The sequence below is a fragment of the Cyprinus carpio genome, chromosome B24, assembly GCF_018340385.1.
Source record: "Cyprinus carpio isolate SPL01 chromosome B24, ASM1834038v1, whole genome shotgun sequence".
NCBI classification, from domain to species: domain Eukaryota; kingdom Metazoa; phylum Chordata; class Actinopteri; order Cypriniformes; family Cyprinidae; genus Cyprinus; species Cyprinus carpio.
Window position 1 is genome coordinate 3,080,671 of NC_056620.1, and position 17,441 is coordinate 3,098,111.

At 37.0% G+C, this 17,441-nt stretch overlaps 2 protein-coding genes across 4 annotated transcripts in view; both read right to left on the reverse strand.

Annotated features, from left to right (window-relative positions):
* The window catches only part of LOC109049058 (cytoplasmic protein NCK1-like), a 42,544-nt gene extending 33,239 nt beyond the window's left edge, over positions 1-9,305 (reverse strand). For all 3 annotated transcript variants that reach the window (XM_042751995.1, XM_019066725.2, XM_042751993.1), the window contains exon 1: positions 9,118-9,305. The gene's annotated coding sequence lies outside the window, so the exon portion shown is untranslated. The remainder of the gene's footprint in view (positions 1-9,117) is intronic.
* A 3,725-nt stretch (positions 9,306-13,030) lies between these two features.
* On the reverse strand, positions 13,031-17,020 carry LOC109049056 (solute carrier family 35 member G2-like). The gene is made up of 2 exons (XM_042752157.1): positions 16,683-17,020; positions 13,031-14,505 (listed from the first exon to the last, which is right to left on the reverse strand). The coding sequence occupies exon 2, from the start codon at positions 14,483-14,485 to the stop codon at positions 13,241-13,243; it is 1,245 nt and encodes a 414-aa protein (XP_042608091.1). The 5' UTR covers positions 14,486-14,505; positions 16,683-17,020; the 3' UTR covers positions 13,031-13,240.
* Between the last annotated feature and the right edge of the window lie 421 nt (positions 17,021-17,441).

Sequence of the window (17,441 nt, forward strand, 5' to 3'; positions counted from 1 at the left end):
TAAGAGAGACTTGCGTTTTAGACATCATATCGCCTGTTTTTGCTCTATTTCGACAACAAGAATAATTCCAAACACAGCCACAGCACTGTTTTGCATTCCGTTCCGTGAATCAACCGTTTAAATTATTCGGTTCAATCACAATGACTCGCTTTTATTATCAGTGACTTACTGCCACCCACTGGCAGTTTTAATTTAACATTTAAAGTATCTTTTTGTTTTTAAATAATTTCAAATATCAGTATTCAACCTTTTTATGTATATCAAAACATTATGTACGCATTTGTAACTGAAGGTTGAATGCATTCATGTCCTGCATTAAGCAGTGTGTAAATGCATCTAAATGGCACTTTAGATGTAGCTTCTGTGTTTCATCTGCATTGCAAAGATGACTTTTGTTGATACTGATTTCGATTGCTTGGTAACAGCCCAAATGTCTTATTCAAATTCACTGCTTAAATGTAAGAATCTGACTCAAAGTATGCACGCTTAAAAAAAAAAAAAGAAAAAAAAAGAAAAAAAGAAGGCTTTATAAAGTTAAAAAATGGCTATAAAATAGGGATGCACGATATTATCGGACCGATATCGGAATCGGCCGATAATGGCTTTAAATGTACATATCGGCATCGGCCCGATATGAAAAGTTATGCCGATATGTCTTGCTGATAGGAGGAATACGTTTACTCCAAACTGGTCTCATAAAAATACGTACCTCTGTGCACTTTTTGTGCAACACCGTTTTTACGTACTTTACTGCACGTTTCGCTGCAGTTTCAAAGAGAAATGTCCACTGAGTGGCGCTAAATCACTGGTTCAATTTGTGAACTCTGGCACATTTTTATTATGTTGAAATAGGTACTGCTGTGGTAGTGCTGTGTTTTTATTATGTTGCTTCTGGTAGGTATTGCAGCGGTTCAGAATTCAAATATCCGGGGACTGTCGCTAAAATGTAATGCACTATTGTATTGGAAATATGCCCTACACCAAACCCAACCCTAAGCCTACCCAATAGTGTTAACAAATGCAAAACTGATATAAAAACGCTTATGTTGATGGAACCGTGCCATCTGAACTTCCTTATATGCAGATTTAAGCTGCTTTGTCGAACCGTGGTTACACGGGATTCGAACCGGAGATCCTCACCTCTCAAGTACGTCTCCTCACTCCGTGAGCTACCGAACAAACCCACTATGAAAACCCATAGATATTAAGCTGGATATGTGTGACGCTAACATTCAAAAGCATCCGTTTTCAAATCTCCCAGCATTTTAATATTATTCTGAAACTCTTCAAGTAATTGTGCGAAAATTAAACGTTATTAATCGAAACTCTGTGAATTTGTGTGAAAAGGAATAAAAGGTGTCAGAGTTTTACTGCCTCTAGTTTTCATTTACTTTGGAAACTGCAGTGATATGTACATATTGGTATGAATTTCGAGTCTCGCTAAAAAGTGCACCCAGGTACCTTTATGCCATGAGACCAGGTAGGTTTACTCGCATGTGCTCAGGGTGTGCTAACGATTAGATCAGGTCAGCATTGTGGCTCCGTCTTGAAGCAAAGTTTTGCCTGAATGAAGATTAGACTCACTGTTTTGGATCACTACATTTAAACTGAGAAAGCACTTACAGAATGATGCGTTCAGTGTGTGATAGAGTCAAGAGTAATAGCAAGTGCAGCGGCAGCAGAGGCAGCCTCCCCCGGGTCCTAACGCCTGTTATGTTAGTGGTTTTTTTTTAGTGGGGGGTGGTTATGGAGTTCTTCTAATAAAATGAAAGTAAAATACACAAATAACATTTAGACTGTGTTTCTGATAGGGCTGGACAATATATCGAACGATATGATCATGCGCATCTCGTCAGTAAAGCCGGTTCCATGATTAGCGGTAAATCCCCATCACCTGCTTTCAAATGGAGCTGCAGTTAATACACAGAGCCGTAGTTCACTGAGAAGCTACGCTATATCGAGTTCATTGAAGATGAATCGCCTTTGATAATGAACTCGATATAGCGTAGCTTGTCAGTAAACTACGGCTCTGTGTATTAACTGCAGCTCCATTTGAAAGCAGGTGATGGGGATTTACCGCTAATCATGGAACCGGCTTTACTGACGAGATGCGCATGATCATATCGTTCGATATATTGTCCAGCCCTAGTTTCTGATTAAATAAAGCAGTAATTGATGTCATAAAATCATGAATATGTTTTGGTTTAAAGGTCAGAAGCTATAGCTTACATACATTTAAAAAAAAAAAAAACAATCACAAACATGACACTTAATGTGTAATATGTTATATTTTTTAAACAAATTATGAACTAAAATATTTTTTTCTACTTTTGCTTTAGACCATCTACAAATGTTAAATCTTAAAATAAAATGCTACGGTTACCACTGCATCTTTCTGAAAACAATGCAGCAATATATATATATATAGTTTACTCATAGCTATTTTCAAAGCTTCAATTTACTGTCAAAAGAACTTCATTATTGTATATTTAATTCTAATAAATAAGTTCTTGTTAAAAAGTATCCAAAAGTAAAAAATAATTTGCTTAAAATTTCCACACAGGAGAGACTTGGTGTCGTTTCAAAAAAAAAAAAAAAAAAAAACAGGAAATATATCGGTATTGGCATTGGCTATCAGCCAAAATGAGTTGAAAAATATCAGCAAAAATTCAATATTGTACATCCCTACCATAAAAGGTAAAAATCAATTCAAACTAGATTCATTTCTATCACTGCTGTGAACTGACCACACAGAATATGAAGAATATCAAAAACTTCAGGAGTCAGCTGTTCACGGTAGTTCTTAATTGTCGTTACCGATAAAATCCCTGAAAATATACAGATATTATCTTTTGTCAATATCACATCCCCCAAATTCAAATATGCTGATTTGCTGCTGAGAAAAAAAAACATTCTTTTCTTATTATCATCAATATTTAATACAGTTGAGCACATTTTTTCAAGGTTCTTTGATGAATAGGAAGACATAAAGATCAGCATTTATCTAAAATAAAAAGCTTTTGTAACATTATACACTATTCCATTCAAAAGCTATATTGAAATTAATACTTTTATTTAGCAAGGATGTTTTAAAATTGATCAGAAGTGATGATAAAGACATAACGTTAAAAAGATTTCTATTTCATATAAATGCTGTTCTTCTGAACCTTCTATTCATCAAAGAAACCTGAAAAAAATACCCAAAATACTCAACTTTAACATATTAATAATAATAATAATATAATATGATAATCTTAATAATAATAATAATAATAGTTTTTGAGCAGCAAATCAGAATATTAGAATGATTTCTGAAGGAGCATGTGACGCTGAAGACTGGAGTAATGATGCTGAAAATTCAGTTTTGAAATCACAGGAATAAATTACATTTTAAAATATATTCAAATAGAAAACCGTTACTTTAAATAGTGAAAATATATCAAAATCTTACAGTTTTTGCTGTACTTTTGATCAAATAAATGCAAGCATGGTGAGCAGAACAGACCTCTTTAAAAAAACATTAAAAATCTTACTGTTCAAAACCGTTTGACTGGTAGTGTGTGTTCAATAAAGAAAGGACGATGGAAAACAACGGTTTCCTCTCAGCTCCATCATGAGAATGAATTCACTGCTGCAATCAAAATATCTGCTGATTTTTAAACCACACAGATATCACGTCCAGAAAGCCAATGGGATACAGTGGCTTTATCTTCCACTGTATCCTCTTATTTCTAACTGACAGCAATCCCATGAGACCTGCCACAATGGCAAACAAACACATTAGTGCACTAAATCCTGCTGCAGAGAAGCGGCAAACAGTCATTTCACACACTGAACACCTGTGTTCCCCCCCGGCCTATTTTACAGATCAAGGTCAAATGCTTAAATATTTCAGTTTCTCCGTTCCTCCCGCTCAAACACACAGGTGACGCACCACTTCAGGTGCACTGATGTTAGTTACAAACCCTATAGAAAACACAAACTTACAAGAAACGGTAACTGTAAATGAGATATATTTCCAAGTAAAACAGGATGCTGAAAACCCAAAACTGTCAAACAGAGCTTCATTTTTTTATCCATCAGGAACTGATTGGAGTGTTAGTTTGCATTGGATTGTGGAGGAGACACCGTCGGTGCCCAGTGGTTAAAATTTATGCAACCTACTTGACGTTACTACATTCTGATGAAAGATTAAGAAAAACAAACTTTTTTTTGTCTTTGGAAAAATGCGAATAGTGTGCGATAAGAGCAGGAACATGTCATCTAACAAGGTGAACTCGATTTTACCTGTGACTGATTTTTGGGCCCTATAAGGCCATGAGACACTGAAATACACAAGAGGAAATGCCACAACGGACTCCTCTGTCATGGTTTAAAACAAACCATAATAAACTATGAGATGCTTACCAATACAGTCTCTAAATACAGAACTGAAAATTGCATGATAACCATAAACGCATTTTCTATTACCACTTTGTTCTCCTTTATTTCTTCTTTAAGACATACTATGATCAATATTGATGAAAAATACAAATAATAAGAATTAATCAATCAGTGTAGGTCACAAAACTTTTGAACCTGTGGACTTTCAGAAATGAAACGTTTCAAACACACTTGCCTACTAACAATATCCAAGATTCATCACAGAAGAATTCGGTCACTTCTGCAATTTCTTTTTAAACCAACAAATATAATTTGCAATTTCAAATTTATAGCTACATTCTGTGGTGACATTTTTCGCATAAATGGGCAATTTCTTTACTTAAAAAGGCAAATTTTATGACTATCATATCTAAGGAAAATGCAATATAAAACATTACCCCCCCACCCCGCATTTTCTTCAAACATCACGTCTCAAATTTCATTTCAAGCTCTTCTTTGACACTTCTGACTTGGTAAACAACTGCAATATTTATTTATTTTTTTTAATTTTTTTTAAATGAAGGATTTTCATACTTTGAAATTGAATATTTGGATCTAAGACAAGGGTAAAATAATACAAAAATCACACAGATATGAGTTTCTCCCTTGTGGCCTCGTTGTGTTTGCTTGAGCAGGTTTAACTATATGGACTTACTCAAGCAAACAGCATTAATGTGAAACAGAGAACAGAAACACGTGTCGGGTAAATGAGGACAGATCTGGGTATTGCAGCAGTTTCCTGATACACAATACTTCCACCTTTTCAGAGTCTTACCCTTTTTATGTGATATATGCCCAGAAATACAAGTAAAGATACATAATGACCAATGCAATGCAATCTTGCTCTGCCATGACAGGAGTTACTGTACATCAGACCAAAGACGGTGGATGTTTGCCAGAAATCTAGACATTGCTCAAAATGCAACAAACATGGGTTATGAACTGATACCAGTTAGGCTCTTATGATTTCTGCAATATTGAAAATACAGACAGAATTGCAGAGTCCAGACATTTACTGTATAACATGGAATACAGAAATGTATGAAGTTGTTAAGTTCTATCAAATAAATTCAATTGATTAGACATGCGTTGTGATTATTAAAATTTAATTAGACTATTACAATGGAAACCAGACAAATCAAAACAGAAAACAAGGAATTTTAGAAAAATAAAAATAAAAAATTATATATATATATATATATATATATATATTGTTAAACTTTTAATAAATTGTTGTTAAAGTTTCATGATTTCAATTAATTAGACATTCTTTTCAATTAATAGTAATTTTTTGATTACTAATATTTAATTTGATAATTAAGAGAGTTATTTAAATGGAAAAAAAATGTTAATGGGGGAAAACTGCATTTGGAAAAAACAAAAATAGAATTTTGAGGAAAAAATCAAAACAGGCCTTACCAATTCCAGTATTCTTCAAAATGGGATTTATATAAACACACACACACCCGTCCCATACTTAAAGTCAATTCAAGAGACACCCAAATGAAATATTATTAATGAAATATTATTAATAAATATAAAAATGTTTATGTATTAATAATATTTCATTCTAAAATATTATTAATGAAATATTATTAATATATGAACACAAATTTCATTCACAAAAATGAAATCAGTCACAACAACACCAAAACATGCATTTAGAAAATAGATAGGAATAGGATGAATAAAAACCATATAATAATAATAATATATATATCTGATATTAAACTATAAGATAATAATGTATTCCATCTATTTTAAAAATATATAAAATATTTCTAATAACACAGTCATTATCATCCAAAAAGCAACCGTTCAGTACTTAAAGAAACGAATCCCAGTAAAAGCAGGTTTCAGGCCAAGCACAGTCTTACAGACCCAGAAGCGTAATGCTGCAGTAGCTTTTGGCCGACTGCACTAACAAAACCGTGAAAGACAGACGCGTGCGGCAAATCAATGCCACGTCACTGCAGGCGTCTGAACAGCAGGTGCTGCTCTGAGAGCCGGGGGTCGAGGACTCAATGAGACCGCTGTGCTTCCACAGGCACCTTCGGGGACGGAACGGTGAAGAAAGGGCCGCAGATACACCGTCCAACTTCTGTGAATCCCGCTCACCAAATATAAATAGCTGCTTTCACCATTTTCCCAACCCTTTCTCCTTGATCCCGGGCCCCTCAGCTCAGCGGGATCCGGGGCCCCAGACAAAATGTCTCTCGCTCATTCATTTGAGTTCACTCTCTCTCTCTCTCTTTTTTAACTTAATGAGAGGCTGTGGAGAGTGCTGTCAGTGTGACAATAATTACAGAAACTCGCCAGCTGCAATAGGCCCCGGGTCCCAAAACATTCATACACACAACTGTGAGGTCATGGAAAAAGCAAAAAAAAGGAGGGCTACTGCATCTCGGCCGTCTCCCAGACGCTGAACACTGGGTTACTTTAATAAGACGACAGCAGAGAATCAAATAACAGTAGTTATGACCGCTCATCCCTGTAATTCAGATAATGTCAAGCTCAGCCATACACGCCACCAGATAAACACAAAACCACAGAAAGGTGGATATTAGCAGCTGAGTCACTGGCTGGACCTGGTGTGCATGTGAAAAATAATAAACAAATTTAAAAAAAGACAATAAGAAGCAACGTGTACTCTGACAGGAGGTGAAGTGTGCACCCAACACGCCACAGAAACACATCTGATCGCCTGGAAAAACACAAACACTCAAGAAAATCTGGAAATCGTGTGTAAAGCTATAAGCCTGTGGGTGTTGCTATGTGGTTGCTAAGGTGTTTTAACATGTCGCAATGTGGTTGCTAAGGTGTTAGGGGCGGTTTCTAAAACAAAAAGAGCCCACGCTCAAGTCTCAGGCATATTCTGATCCGTAGAGTCAACTCATCTGCATTGTTTTGATCATCGTCAGGCGAAAATGATCTCTTCGAATCACCTACGTTAGTGACTGACCAAATGTTGGTTTGTAATTATCGCTAAACGCATAATTCCCATAGCTGACAGAAATATATTTGTTTTTGCATTCTTTCACACAACAGCTTTGGTTTAATGTTTGCGCTTGAAATTAACGGCGATAGTGGAACGAGCGTAAAAAAAACACTGGAATGAAATCATTTTATCGTACACTTGTTAATCTGTATAGAAGTACAGACCATAATAACATTATTTCCAAACGTATATAATTTTAGATAACACGAGGTGGGACAGGCAAACCTTTAACTATGACTTTTACCTCAATAAACGACTAATTTGCTGCTTATTATTAATAGTTAGTAATTTAGTTTGGGTATGATTAGGGATGTAGAATACAGTCATCCAGAATATGTGCTTTATAAGTACTAATAAACAGCCAATGTGTTAATAAGAGGCATGCTAATAAACAACTAGTTAATAATTTTGTTTTAGAGGAAAACAAGACGAACACAAATCACAGGTAAGAGGTTGGCCTTTATCACCTCATGTTCCCTAAAATTACACGAATATTAAGAAATAGCACTATTTGTGGAATAACGAGTTGACACGGGCCGATTATTTCATTGAAATGCATTAGGCTCATTTCTATTTTTCATTCTTAATTTTATGCTACAAATTTTATGCTGTCAAACGATTAATCGCGATAAATCGCATCCAAAATAAAAGTTTTTGTTTACATAATATATGTGTGTGTGTGTTGTGTATCGTTATTATGCATATACAAATACACAAACATGCATGTATATATTTAAGAAAATGTTACATTTACATATTGAATATACTTATATGATATAATTGATATGAATATAAATATTTACATGTAAATATTTTCAAAATATATGCTGATTGTGTGTGTGTGTCTGTATATATACATAATAAATATACACAGTACACACACACATATAGTATGTAAACAAAAACTTTTATTTAGGATGCAATTAATCGCGATTAATCGTTTGACAGCATGACACTAACGTCACCTTTATTTGATGAACGTGGTCACGAATTTGGTCGTAACTCACAGTTCGATGTGAAAGTGATAAAAACACATGAAGTACTCAAAGCAGACCACAGATGATTTTTACACACCACAAACCAGCATTTACACATGAACTGAGTACTAACGGTTTCTCTCTATTTAGTGCTGTCTTGATAACTGTTGCATAATAACCAGATATCAACACCGAGACCCCATCTAAACAGATGTCCCAGTCAAAAATTATAATCATATCTCATGGGCAATGATTAAAAACAGCAATATTTGCAGTTTATAGCAAATAAAACAGCTTTTCCTCTTTTTTTTCAAACAAAGAACCTCATAAAGCTAACAGCACTGCACTGTGCATTGAGATTTCAGTCTGAATGCCAAAAAAGGCCTGTTTAACACAAACATTACAGCAGTTTGTGTATGATTCATGTTTTTAATATGATTCACCATCAGGCCTCTTTTCTGTATATATATCTATATATCTATATCTATGGATGGAAAGCAATTATGAAATCACAGCAATGTGAGGCCTGACCACAGCCTTTACACAATCCCTTTACCATTACACTGATTTATCTATAACACATCTCTGTGAGTGTTTCCTTTCATATTTCTGTCGTTGTGAAGATAACTGTTTGCACCCAGAACAACAGTCGGATTTTTTTGTTTTAGCTCTATGCGCTGCAATCAGACCATAAACTCTCACAGATATCTGTGATCTTACCCTTCAGTGATCCGCTGTGCAGCCCTGACTCCCGTGTATCCCTCGCACACTCGATGGTCAGCACTATTTAGATCACAGGCGTGTTTTTCAGCTACATATTCGCGGATGCTTTCATGGGAACGGTTTTTCTGTGCATCCAGCGTGAGACCTGCGGTTCTACTCAATGCACTGCTGCGCTATCTAACCTGCTGTAGGAGGCGGGGCCGTCTAAGGCTTAATCGTTTACTCATTGGTTAGCCAAGAGTGATGTCTTTGCTGATTGGTCAGTACACACGTCCATCAATTGTATGCGCTGGGCTTGTCCCGAAACTGTGGAGTTTCGGTAGAGGGTGCTTAATCGTTTACTCATTGGTTAGCCATATTATATTATATTATATTATATTATATTATATTATATTATATTATATTATATTATATTATATTATATTATATTATATTATATTAGATTAGATTAGATTAGATTAGATTAGATGCGTTATGCATATTGTTGTTTGCTATAAAAATAACTTTTTTAAACGGATTGAATCAAAAATCAAATTACCCTGTTATCGGAATTTTGTTGTGGCTTGGATGATTTTATCTGTTAAATAACCATATCACTGAATACTGCAGAAGATCATCACTGGAGTACATCTTTCTAGCACACTTAGAAATATTATATATTAATCAATATTATCTTCATATTGATTACTAAAGTAATTCTTATATATTAAATACTATTTTTTTAAATCCCCAATTAACTACTGGTAATTAGTATTATAATTTTATTAATTAATTAATTAATCAATTAACTAATTGATTGATTAACTTATTAATTTATTTATATTATTATTTTATTTTTATTTTTTTGCCCATGATTCATACAGTGGAGACCAAAATCATGTTTGTTTGTTTTTTGCTTGTTTTGATTTAAATTTGGAAATTATGTAGGCTATTTCATAATTTTAAAGAATATAATAATATATATATGATCATGTTGGCCATGTTTTCATCATCTTAAGTGTTATTATCATTAAAGAAAAAGAAAGAAGTATCAAACACTAAGACTCTCTGACAATCACCTGATTTTTTTTTTTTTTTTTTTTTTTTGTGACTTTTTGATTTTTTGATGCCAGAAATATAATCTGTAATCAAAAACTTTGTATTAAATGAGAAAAACAAAAGCAGTGATCTTAAACTTTTGGACCAAATGTATACTACATTATAAGAAGGCAGGACACATCATGTGTATAACGCCTCATCTCCTGAACGTGCTATCAGCTTATCTCTGAACGCACCTGAATGAGTTACATTGATATGACCGTATTCAAAGTCCCTCACGCATGGCTGATAGAGCCATGAGATTGTGCACAACATGCTGCAGGATGCAATCTGTTTCCTGTCCTAACAGATGGACTTTACTGTCCGTGTCCTGCACCACCCCTGCCTTCTCCTGTCCATAATCCCAGCGCTTGATATGAACACGGTCTACACCCCGAGGATCCAGCACCCTCGCGCTCACGCTATCCATCACTACACTGAGAGAGAATTCAGACATTCATGGAGGAGGAAGAAAGAAAGTGATTGTCTAGCAATGTGTAAATTGCTAAATATAAAAATTTTATGAAGGATTAATAAAGGACATTGTGATAAGTGTAATTACTGATAAAGTATGAAATTGTGAATGTACTGTTATTAAAGGAATAGATCACCCAAAAATGCTAATTTGTTGAAAATACTCACCCTCAGGTCATCAAAGATGTAGATGAGTTTGTTTCTTCATGGGAACAGATTTGGAGAAATGTAGCATCAGTGTCTCAGCAATGGATTCTCTGCAGTGAATGGGTGCCGTCAGAATGAGAGTCCAAATAGCTGATAAAAAAATCACAATAATCCACAGCACTCCAGTCCATCAGTTAATGTCTTGTGAAGTGAAGAAATGCACATTTGTCAGAAAAAAAAAATCCCTCATTAAGACATTTTTAACTTCTAACCATCACATCAAAATTCACCCACATATTTGCTTAGATCTGTTCTGGACTGTTTAGACATGTAAATGTTGCTCAATCGGTTCGTATTTCTCTCCTGACTCAGAGGAGGTGACTTTTCAATGGAGACAGCAATATTATGGATCGTGGAGGTGAGAACAGTGTGAAGATTAAATGCATTAACGATTACTTGTGGATTATTGTGATGTTTTTATCAGCTGTTTGGACTCTCATTCTGACGGCACCCATTCACTGCAGAGCATCCATTGCTGAGACAGTGATGCAATGCTATATTTCTCCAAATCTGAATAATAGTGACATCATTGATTAAACTATTCCTTTAAGAATGAGATGTCTCCAAAGCCTCCAAAGTGCCACCTTGTGGAGCACTGGGGAAATCTCATGCTCTGCCATTTAAAAGATTTATTACAAAAATATCTCTTGGCCCAGCCAACAAACCCAGCAGCGCTTCATCATGACCACAGCTTTCATACGCCTGAGGGAAACAATGATTACTCTGATCTTAAATCTAACCTTTGTGGCAGGGTATAAACAAAACCGAATACCACGGAAAATGAAGCTGGTGAACAGCAGAGCGGCTGGGGCTATTAAGAGTGGGACTAATTTCATGAGATTCAACCACAGACCAGCAAGATGAAGACAGTCACAGGCTTTTTAAAGCCTTCATATCAGAAGCAGGAGATGGGGAATGAAACACAGAGCATGTGCATAACCCAATTCACTACAGCTACAAAAATGATCAAATATTAACAGATATTTATAATCATGAGAGTGAGTCAGTTAAGTTCAAGAGAACTGTCAGAACTGAAATGGAAGACACTTCCTCTGTGGCTATAATACATCATTTGAGGTTGTGCAATCTTATCAAAAGAGGTTTTCTTTCAAGTCTGATGAGATTAAAATATAATAAATAAATAAAAAAATACAGTGATGCCTAATTCCAGTCACAAATCCCTCTATCACTCAGGCATCGATCGGCTTCACATACAGAGACAGAACTGGAGAAAATCAATACAAGTTTTTTTTTAAAATAGCATTTTTACAAAAGGGTTTTTGTTCTCTTTAGAAAAATAGCCCATGTAAATATGGATGAGTCTAACCTTACTGAAAGGTCAGATTGGAACATTTGTTCTGGACTGGTGGGTCATGACCTGAAGAACAGGTAGGAAATGGGCCCAAAAAAAACCAATAGTAAATTCTCAATAAAATGCATTTAATTGTACATATTTATATATCAAAATAAGTAGGGAATCTTAAAAGAGAGGAGAAAAGGGTCTCGCTTCCAATCAAACAAAATCTTTTTAGTGCAAATTCATCTGTCATTTGGTTGAAGCTAGAACATTTTTTACAGTGAAATATTGGCTTAGAAATATTATATATATATATATATATATATATATATATATATATATATATATATATATATATATATATATATATATATATTAGCTATTATTATTTGTAAATCTGGATTAGCATTCAATATTAAACATAAAACAGGCCGTACATCCAATTAAACAACATTTTTTGTACACATTTATTTCTATTAAAACAATACTGTGAAATATTGGCTTAATATAATAAATGTAATAAATGTAATAAATGATCTTATTCACATATATATATGTGAACATTTATTAATTAATTACTTATTTAATAACTAAAAACTAATAAAATACTTGAATACACTTAATAAATTGTTAATAATTGGATCTGTTGGTGAGAACCACTGGATTAGCACTGAACGTTAAACACAAAAAGTGTAACAAATTCAAAATTTGGTGTGTGAAATTGTGCAAAAGTGTGCAGTACTGCATTCTGATTTATCTGTAAGAGTATCCAATCCCACTGTCCATAGATTTAGGCTACTGCATCTTACTCTTGCTTCAGTGACACAAGAAAAAATCAATGCTATCAGAGGGGGGCACTATGGATCATTGTTTTTATTTTCACACATCAACAGTTAGCAAAGACATTACACCAATGGCACTCTTCCAACGACACGATTCGAAACAAATGCCGAAGATCCAGACATTCAATGATTGCACATTTGTAAGAGAAAGGGGGCCGGGAAACACTGCACACACACATATACATGCCCCCTCATGCACTCGAGTACACACACGTCTATGCTCTCATTTGATCGGCGAGTCCAGAATCTCTTGGTAATCTTGTCGGATGGCCCGGCCCACCCTGTAAAGCTTGAGACCCGTGAGGACGAACACGCTGACCATGATGACCAGCGCTCCGAAGACGTCGTACACGGACGGGATCATCCGCAGCACGATGAGCTGAAGAAGCATGGCCACCACGATCTCCAGATGCTGCACGGTGCTGACCAGAGCCGGGTGGAACTTGTTGAGGGCGTAGTAGACGCCCAGAAACGCCACGGTGGAGCAAATGCAGATCCCCATGAGATAGCCCCACGTCTCGCCATCCAATGGAATGATGGGCTCTTGCATGATGAACATAGTGGACGCCCCCCACACGGTTCCCGTCCAGCCGAACGTGAATAGCGCCGTCCACATGCTGACACGCTCTTTGATGGCCCGGTACACGATCATGGACAGAGCAGCGGTCAGACCCGCCATAACAGTCATCGTGTAGCCGAAGGCTTCCTTCCAGAATCCCAGAGGAGACTCTTCCTCGTCGGCGATGTTGGGGATCATGACCAGACACAGGCCGAAGAGGCTACCTACGACCGTCACTACGTCTGAGTAACCGAGGCGTTCGTCTAGGAGCAGGAAAGCCAGAACGGCGCTAAAAACTGTGGTGGTGGCCCGCCACATGATGGTGCCGTTGCTGGGCGGAACGATCGCGAAGGACGTGTATGCGCACGTGATGGAGATGACGTTGCAAACCCCGTAGAAGAACAAACGCAGCCGATAGCCCTTGGGCCCGAAGGGATCTTCTTTGTAGTAGAGGACCACCAGTATGGACAACACTTGGATCACCGAGCGGATGAAGATGAGCTCTAATGATGGCACCTTGGAACGGTCGGCCGCTAGGCGCGTAATGAGGGCCACGCATCCGTGCGCGATGGCCGCCCCAAAGAGGGCCCCCCAGGTGACCCGCGAGGCCAGGACCGAGGCCTCGCCGAAGCTCGCCAGCTGACCGCCCACTCCTCGATCTCTCTGATCGGCTTTGGGACGGGAATCCATAGTGCCGAATAAAGTCCTGCCGTGGCCGCTCTCTGACACCAGTCTCTTGCTCGGGTTGTTGTCCATGAACGAGCCGAAGTCCTCGAAGGATGGAGCGTCGTCGTATCCCTCATCGCCCGGCTGGGGGAAATGCGTGGCGTACTTCACCGTCACGGTGTTGGGGTGGATTTTAACCCTCTTTTTGGAGCCGTACTGCTGCCTCGTGGGGGACGGATCCATTTTCTTCAGCTACAGAAGAGCTGTGAAACACACGAACATCATGGGATTAACACACACACAAATATATGAAAATAGAAGATGCTGAGTTTGGAGCAGGGCTATAAAATGAGCATTATATAATTGAGGGCTTTTGAACCTGGTAGATATAGGAACTAGCCAACAGGGCGGTCCACCGAGAACTACAATCAGTAGCAATGTCATTTAAGCAACAACGTCAACAGCTGGAGGATGGAGGACAGGGAACTGCAAGGATTTCTGTGTTCAAGCTACCTAATGCTGTTTTTCATGTTCGTGGCGTAAATATGTAAACTGTGTGTTTACATGGTTTTTTAAAAATGGTGGGTGCCGTGTTTCATACGGCACGCATTTGGCCAATCAGTGTACACTTACTGTAGGTTACTGGTAGCTCCAATTGTGCTGGGTTAGAAGCAGGAGCTAATTTAGTCCCCCAAAAGGCATTCCTAAAACTAAAACCGTTCCCAGTTCTTATGGTGTGAACACGGCAATAGTTATAGGTACTATGAAAACTTTTCTTTGGTGTGGAAGTCCTTATTATTTACTCATTTTCTTGTCATTCCAAACTCATATGCCGTTATTTGTCTTTTCAACATGACAAGTAGAATTTCACAATAATCTCCTAAAGAGTTGCAATGGAACGGAAGTAGTGTCCATTTTTTCCCCCCATTTTGTGACATACAGCCAGAATAAATGTATACTGTTGTTGTATGGTTTTGAAATTATCTACATTACAGTTTCACTGTTTGTTTTTTTTTATGCATTTTTTTGGTATGTTTTATTTTTTTTTTTTTTTTTTTTTTAAAGCTTGACAAACATGGTCATGGCACCTGCATAAAGATTCTTTAAAATGGCTCCTTTTGTGTTTGACTGTGGAATAATGACAGAATATGGGTTCGGAACAACATGAGTATGAGTAAATAATGTCATAATCTTCATTTTTGGGCAAACTGAACACATCAAGATCAACATTTTGTCAAGGAGGTGAGTCTATCTTTAACAGTGAACACTGAGCATATTTTCTTTGCAATCCAAACTTGCACTGCTGTTTCACAGAAATGCAGAAGAAAATCTTACATAATTCATAACTTGCTGCTTCAGTGGTCTCCTTCCTCGCTGCTCGCCCTGTCTGTCTCTCTCTACTGCCCCATGTGTAAAGCAATTTCTATATTTAAGTGCTGTAGCGCCTGCTCAGATAAGCAGAATTTGATTCAGTGTGATGGGAAGAAATTATGTAACGGGGAAGGAAACTAGATAGTGGTGAAACGGCTGAGTTTGGATGATCAGTCCAATTACAATTTTAACATTAAGTGATGTATACAAATCTGTTTTTGCATGTACAGTAAAACAAGATGTATCATTAAGGATCTATTTCTTTGTCTACATTTCAAAATACTTTATAATGGGCTAAAAAAAGGGTCTGCGTGGATCACACAAACAAAAAATATGGTCTGATTTTTTATTTATTTTTTACCCGATAGAAAACAATTAACGTTGCTAACAACCAAACTCCCCACCAGGGGGCAATAATATCAACAATATCCTTATGATGAAAGCCCACCTATTATGCTGTAACCTCATAACTCGTAAAAATGTCATATTATAGGATACGGCTATTATGAATCATATTGGCATATTGCCCTCATGGCACACCGTGAGTCTGGAGACAGGAAAAATCTTGCTGAAGAAAGGATGATTTATTGGAGGTTTGAACCAGCCTTTAAACCAAAAATTAATCTGAGATGTTTCTTGTTTCTGTAATAAATCTCCTATGCTATATAAATAATAATAAATGCTATATATTATGCATTTATTATCATTTAAAACCACAGTAGCCTAAATAAAGCAGAGGGGAGATCTGGTGCAGAAAATATAAATTTAGGAAATTTTACTAGCCATTTATTTCACCCGCAAACGATATATCATGCATGCTTGTATTATTATTTTGCATTATTTTGCATGCACTTTCGTGCAAATACACTAACTGCAAATTCTGCACGCAGCGCAAAATACTTTACTCGCCAAAATTAGATTATTTATGAGAATTTCGGCATTCAAACACTGTTGCGCAAAAACAAACATGCAGCAATCAAAACGCGTCATATTTATTTTCTCCTGCAAATATATCGCCAGCGCAAATGCGTCTCCATATTGGGCATCAAATCGAGCAATTTGAACTCACCACGCTTCTCTCAACGAAAGGATCCAGCTGTCTTTAAAGCTCTTGGGGATGAAACATAAGTGTTTAATTCATTGGCGTCAAGATATGGAGAACTGCGCTTGCCATGTCTCCATCCTTTCCTCATGGACGCGCTGGACGTCTCCAAGGTGCGCGCCTCCTGACGCTCGTGTTTCTGCTGGGGGGACACAGAGAGGCGATGCTCCCCAAGACAAACCCCTTGTTTCCTGTCTGATAGCAGAGTGAGGGTGGGGTGGACCATGTGAATACTGCTTCAGCCTAACATCATCATCTTCAGCGTCAGAAGAGGCACATGCATGCTGAGCTGATCTTATTTCTTGGCAGAAATGGGCACCACGCTGCCTTTTAGTGCCTCTTTTATATTTGACTTATTTCATGTGGAGCTATTTAACGATAGAGTTAATTTAATGAAGTCTTCCTAACACCTCTGTCATCTTGGGTATCTGATTTACAGTGTAACTAGCCAAAACAGCAATAGGCTATGTCAAAACAGCTTTTCAGTTTAATATCTTTTAAAATGTTGAGTTAAGCAACATTTCACACTTGTCATGTGGAAAGGGGGTTAGAACAGCTTTCGAACACGTTATGAAGCCTAGTCAAAGGTACAATTTTAGAAATGATGCAGCAGTAGAATAGGACCATGCATTGTTTCGCAGCAGACAGCCAATCAAAAGCCTGCATGCCTCATTAAATATTCATGAACTCTGTACAGTCACAGAAACTTTCATCCAGGGCACCTCA

Excerpts from the sequence above, each read along its gene's own strand:
- LOC109049056 (XM_042752157.1), bottom strand. The coding sequence starts at position 14,485 with ATGGATCCGTCCCCCACGAGGCAGCAGTACGGCTCCAAAAAGAGGGTT.